We start from the raw sequence: 6,166 nt of genomic DNA, 5'->3' as shown, positions 1-6,166 counted from the left end.
TCCTGCTGAGGTGTATCCCTGCATTTATAATCAAATGCAAGAAACCAGAGTTTATGAGATTTATAACTCTTGAGAAATAATTAGGTTTGATAATACACAGTTACCCTCACAATAATATTGAACAGTTCAGCAGTAGAAAAGTTTACAGGTGGACTGACTAGTCAACCTCACTGAACATTTAAGCATACTTCGCTGTGCAGTTTGAGTTTATATCCAGTTATTATGGGATACAGCATTATCTTCTTATCCTGCTTAGAAAAGTTTGGAGGATTAAAAAAATAAAATACTCACAAGGCCAGAATTAAAAATTGCATCATCTGTGACTATCTTCTTTCCACTCTGGATCAAGAATATTCCTAGGGGAGAGGGAAAACAGTAATTTTAAAGTTCTTGGACATGCTGCTTTTGGGCAACTATTCAAAAAAACCAGAAATGCGTGCAACTGTACTTTGTATCAAACTCGCTTCTCAGCTTTATACTGAGAACAAAGCTGATTTGTGCCAGGAGCTGTGAGAAGGAAATTTGGCCCTTCATCTGCCACTTTCCTGGAGGCAAGGCAAGCTTTTCAACTGTCACATTCAATCATCAAATGATGAAGTAACATTTGTTTTAAATCTACCTAAGTTACAATAGACATTGATTCAGTCTACTGTGTCTTAAAATACTGAAGACTGAAAATATTGAATATTGCTGTTTTGTAGGACATAATTGCCTTACCAACCAGGTGACATGGGGCACACGGTAACTATGCCCACGTCATGTCCAGGTTGGATTCCGCAGAAACATTTCACACAGAGGACAAATGTACATGGAAAAAGCATTCCACATGTACTTCTCTGTAAGTTCTTCAGAAGTATTTGAGCTACTCATGGCTTGGATTCTCGACACCAAATGCAGAGGTGCTACAGTGTGTCCCCTTATGAAGAGAAACTAAAAAAATTAGTCCAAAACCATTGCTGTTTTTTACTGTTATAGTTATCTGCAACCATTAAGATAATCCTGAGGAAATGAAAAAGGAAGAAAAAGATTTAGCACGAGGCATACACTAAACTGCCAGTCAATCAATATGCACTAATAGCATATTAAATGCAGATCAAAAATTTCATGACTCCAGTAAGAATTCACCTAACCAAATGAGAAGGTTGGAAAAATAGCAACTTGTTCATTCCCAAAATACGCAAATTTGAATTGTGAAGATATGAGCTGAGGAAAGACGAAAAAAGCCATTATTGGTATTCTCTAATAGGCATCATTCCATATCTTGCCCTAAAATCAGAGCCCCAGGGGAGCTGTCTCAGAAATCTTGTTCTGGTAAATCCTCCTCCAGTGCTACAGGTTTACAGGAGCAGAGATTGCAGGACAGAAGAGAGAGGCTGAAGGAGTGTAAGAGCAAAAGGACCACGTTGCAAACCAACAACGACTAGGGCTAGCTCTTACCAGTTTAGAAGCAGGTTGCCCTTCTACAATTCTAGATTTTGGTTTATTGTTTTTCCTTTCCCTCATTTCTGTTCCTCACACCTATTTTCACACAGATTTTATTAATTTACATGTTGTTTCTCTGGGCTGCCACTGCACCTATTTTGCTACCAATACTTCTTAGTGTTGCAAGATTTCTTCATGCAAAGGAATCACATCAAGCATCCCAACTCGTGCTTCTAGAGCAACGACTTCTGCTGCAAGGCTAACAACTCTGAATAACTCACAATGTCACTGTCAGCACAATGTACACAGTGGCAAGCAAGACTTTCAAGAACTGACTGTAAAAATTAAACTACCGAGTAACCTAGGCTGCTGAAAAAAAGCACTAATATTTATAAGACCTACATGAAAACGATGTTCTTGTGCTCCCTCTGCTGTTGCCATCACAGTGGAAAACCGGGATTGTTTCAAGAGCTGTGTCTATTCAGTGTGTGAACATACACAGCTGTGACTGGGAGACAATAATTTACTAAAACTTAGTAGATCTTCAGGACTGCTGAATGTTAAAAAATAATCTATTACTCCAACGATGTGCTGAATGAAAAATGTCACTCAACATGTTCAGATATGCAAGGACACCCAGCACAGGTAAAAGGAGCAAGATTTTGCCATCTGAAGGTCTAAGGGAACTAAAAAAGCACAACAGGGGCAGGAGTACTTGGCTTCAGTATGGCTCCCAGCAGAACCTCAAACAACTTTAGGAGTTGTCTTCCATCACTTACACAAAAGTACTTCAAGGAAGTTGGAAACCAAACATTTAAAATAGTCACTAGAAAAGAACTGGGGCTGCAGTAAGGTTTTTGTCCTAAATATTTGGATCTTATTGTGCTAGGTTAGTGTGTTGGTTTTAATTCGCTTGGAAATGAAAGTTGTAACAAAATCATTTGATAACCAATTGTATGTTTCCTTTTATTTATTTTTCTTTTAATGAAGGAAGGGTTATATTTTAATAAGATATCAGATTTCAATGCTCTAGCTGTTATTCTGGCACAAGACAGTACTCTCTGTGCTTGTTTTTACAGTCAATCCGCTTCACGTGACTTCAAATGTCTTTGCAGAACTCTGTGTTCTTCTCCCATCCAAGCTTAAAGATTACACTTTTAACATTACTATGTTAGAACATGGCTATGAAATACCAGCAAAGATCATTTTTCAAGATCAACTATTAATGAATGGGAAGTGTGGGAGAGAATTACTAAACAGATGAGGAATTTTCTTTTGTATGAGATTTGATCCATGTTCTTAATTTAAAAATTCTCTAAGTAAATCAACAGCCACTGATGATGAGATCTTCAGCAAAATCTTCCATTGTATTTAAAAACTCCCGACAAGATGTACATGCTGTATTTGAAGGCCACCACTCAATCCAAGTGCTGGAGTCCAAAGGGTACTGGAATCTAAGAAAACAACAGAAAATGGTAATTTGCTGCTAAGATTTGGAGGGGAAAATGTCAAACACACACAAAAATACAGGATAAAATTACTTTCTTTGTGTTCATAACCCTGTTTTAAAGGTACACACTGTGTAACTATAGATCAAACTAATACTTAAATCAATTACATATTACACATGAATTATTACATAGAAACACTTGCCACTTCACAGTCCATTTTAAGATTGAATCTGTGCATACTGTAATGATAAATTACTTACTGGAAATTGTAACCAACGTTTATTTTCAAGGCTTCTTTTCCCATGATCAAATACTGCTCTCCTGGTATCAGCTCAACATCTGTACAGGTCTTCTTTTTAACAAAGGTTATTTCATTATTTTTTTGAGCAAAAGCTTCCCCTGATGTAGAATGTCAAGAATTAGAAAGTTTCACAGAGAGAATTTCCAGTAACTCACATATTAGAAAACACCAAAACACAGCTCACAACAGCATTAATTGATTATGGAATATGTTCCCCTTGTTTAGTCACATAAAAGACATTTCACTGATTACAGTCTAGGTTTGTTAACAACAGCTATCATACAGAAAAGCTGTTTGAAAACATCAAACAAAGACTGTCCCTTCTCTGGGCACAAAAGAATTCTCACAGGCTGTATTTGAAACTGTGGGTTTCTGCTATTATGAAATTACTAGATTTTACTGCTAATTTTTGTCAGCTGCTTCAGTGCTTTTACTTCAAAAAAACTGTTAAATAAATTAAGAACAGGACACTCACCCCTTTTATAGAGGTCCAGCAGAGCTGCAGAATACTTTACAAAATAACCTTCTTCACTGCGCGATAAGACGTTCACTTTATAAACTGCATAACAACACAAACCAAATTTTTTGTTATTCCTTGTTCCTGCAAATCATACTAAAAGTCTTACGGATGCTCTCTGCTCCGACATGTCACCTTTGTATCCTGTATGCCACTGTCAGGCCGACTGAATTTTAATCACTAAAGATCTAATTGGAACAAAACGTTTTTCAGTCAGACCACGTGGAACAGCTGATGACAATTCAAATATTACCATACGCGATGTCATTCTGGCACGCAGCTTCTCGCCTGCTATCAGCAGTTACTGACCGATCCAGTCTCTCTTGCACTTTGCTACACTCGGCTACGTTGAGAAAGAAAAAAGCCAGTGTTAGGACAGTGTCACCACATGTCCTCAAATTAAACATCATGAATCTCTACTTGTTTGGGATAATCTACTCTGAGAAACACTGTAATTACGGGATTGCATGCTGGAACAACGACTGTTTAAAATACAAAATAACACCTTCAATCACGTGAACTTAATCCAGTCAAACATCCATTATCATAGCGTGAACATATTTTTAAATTTAGTTTTCTAAACTGTAAAATTTGGAGTGGATAACAGCTGTGCTCTTATGAGGACTTTTTCCTTGTGTTTACCGTGGTTTTACACTACGTTTTCCTGCCAAGTGAAATGGGAAAGTATCTTTAAAAAGTTTACCTTCCATGCATTTGCATTCATCTCCTTCACACAATCTCACTAGTTTTTCATTTCCATAGGGGTTATAAAATATAGTGCACTTTTTATCTAGAAGATCCAAAAAAAGAAATAATAAATACATATAGAAAATCAAAGTCCAAGAAGTCAGCACTATTAAAAGTTACCTGAGCTTAAAATAACAAGGATTAAAAAGCTGCCAAAGAAGGAAAAACGTACTCTTCAAGGAGGAACAGAGAGTTAAAAGACAAGTATTTTTTTGAAGGCACATATGGGACACATACCTGGTGCATGATATTCATATACAGTGAATGTGGCAGGACTTAGCATTCCAACCTGGAAAAGCTCACTTATTCGGAACCCAACGCAGAGAAAATTATCAGATGGCACCTATTTGAAAGACACATGAATAAAGCAACTCTCAAGGAAACAGAATTATTATAAAGAGTTAAAATAGTGCTTACAGTTATGAAAAGGGTAACGTACAGAGTCTATCTGCAGAATAACGTGCCCATCTTTTATCTCATAATTTGCTATCAGCTGATCAACTCCACTTGCAAGCTGTAGGGAAGAAAAAATTAATAAAAATCTTTTATCCACGTTAAACATTTTTGGATGATCTTGAAGGTTTTGTAATCAGTAGCTTTAACATAATTCTGAATCTAAAAAAAACCCAACTTCTTTTAGGGTTGCCTCTCTACAAACACTCATACTCTCACTTGTTTTTTTGGTGTTTTTTTTTTTAACGGAAATTCTACTTTTACTCATTACATGAAGATAATAAAGAATCAAAAGGGCTAATTGCCCTTAAAAGAATACTTGAGTCCTGTTTATATCCTCTAAACGTAACTCTAACTGCCTTGGATTAAAACTCACGTTTGTCTGTAGGAGCTGGATGAACACAAGCACTACGGTTAAGATTCAATTCACAAAATCTAGCCCCCTGATAGTTAGCTGACTGTACTAACAGTGTTCCCTGCACTACTACTCTAACAGAAAAGGATGAATAACAGTAAAAAACCCACACTTTGGTAAAAGAAACAAGTTCTCTAGTACTTACAGTGTCTAAGTCTTCTGTATTTGCTTCCAATCCACTAACCAAGCCTATGTCCATCACAGCATGAGCAGACCCTGACTGAGGCTCTCTCATGCTGGGTCTGTACCTAAAATTGATTAAAAATAATATTAAATGTAACTGAAATTTAAAAGAAATCTTCAGTTGCGATCTCAGAAAAAGATAAGGAAAATTCCATCAACACTTAGACACAGGAAAGTCATAACAAAGCAAAATAGTTCAGATGTCTCACTTCAGATTTATGCCAATACCATGCAGAAAGAAGCTTTTCTTAATACTCATGTTCCAGGAGAACTCATATATAAATTAAAGAACAACTCCCTCCCAAAGGGATCGTGACCTTTCACGTATGTGTGTAAACAAAAGGAAAGTGAGGAAAGAGGAAAAAAAAAAGATGACAAGACCATGTGCAATTATCAACAAACAAAAACATTTTAATCTCTTTACAAATAAAGGAAATTTCATATAAATATATCAGTTAATGTAATATAAAAACGATAACGAAGAAAAACCAAAAGTCTGGCAAGCCTTTGTAACATCCTTAGATTAATTTCGCCCGCAGTGCATTTGCTTCGCACTGCTCCAACTCCTTAACATGTCAGCTGGGCACTCCTCTGCGAGGAGGAGCATTCAGTGTTAGGAAATCTGTGACATTCAGAGCCAGCATTTAGTTAAATGAAACCTTTATGTGCAAACCATT

General features: G+C 36.6%; 1 protein-coding gene across 1 annotated transcript in view; it reads right to left on the bottom strand.

Moving 5' to 3' along the window:
• Positions 1–2,746: 2,746 nt before the first annotated feature.
• Positions 2,747–6,166, bottom strand: part of C5 (complement component 5) — a gene marked incomplete at its 5' end in the record, with an annotated part of 21,576 nt that continues 18,156 nt past the window's right edge. The window contains 8 exons of the mRNA XM_009865598.1: positions 2,747–2,876; positions 3,134–3,272; positions 3,650–3,733; positions 3,945–4,034; positions 4,395–4,481; positions 4,676–4,781; positions 4,878–4,952; positions 5,452–5,554. Of these exons, the coding sequence (XP_009863900.1) occupies positions 2,747–2,876; positions 3,134–3,272; positions 3,650–3,733; positions 3,945–4,034; positions 4,395–4,481; positions 4,676–4,781; positions 4,878–4,952; positions 5,452–5,554 (814 nt within the window). The remainder of the gene's footprint in view (positions 2,877–3,133; positions 3,273–3,649; positions 3,734–3,944; positions 4,035–4,394; positions 4,482–4,675; positions 4,782–4,877; positions 4,953–5,451; positions 5,555–6,166) is intronic.

Source organism: Apaloderma vittatum, unplaced genomic scaffold, assembly GCF_000703405.1.
Source record: "Apaloderma vittatum isolate BGI_N311 unplaced genomic scaffold, ASM70340v1 scaffold34382, whole genome shotgun sequence".
Classification (NCBI taxonomy): domain Eukaryota; kingdom Metazoa; phylum Chordata; class Aves; order Trogoniformes; family Trogonidae; genus Apaloderma; species Apaloderma vittatum.
The sequence above is the reverse complement of the archived record's forward strand: the minus strand, read 5'-3'. Positions and strand labels throughout refer to the sequence as shown.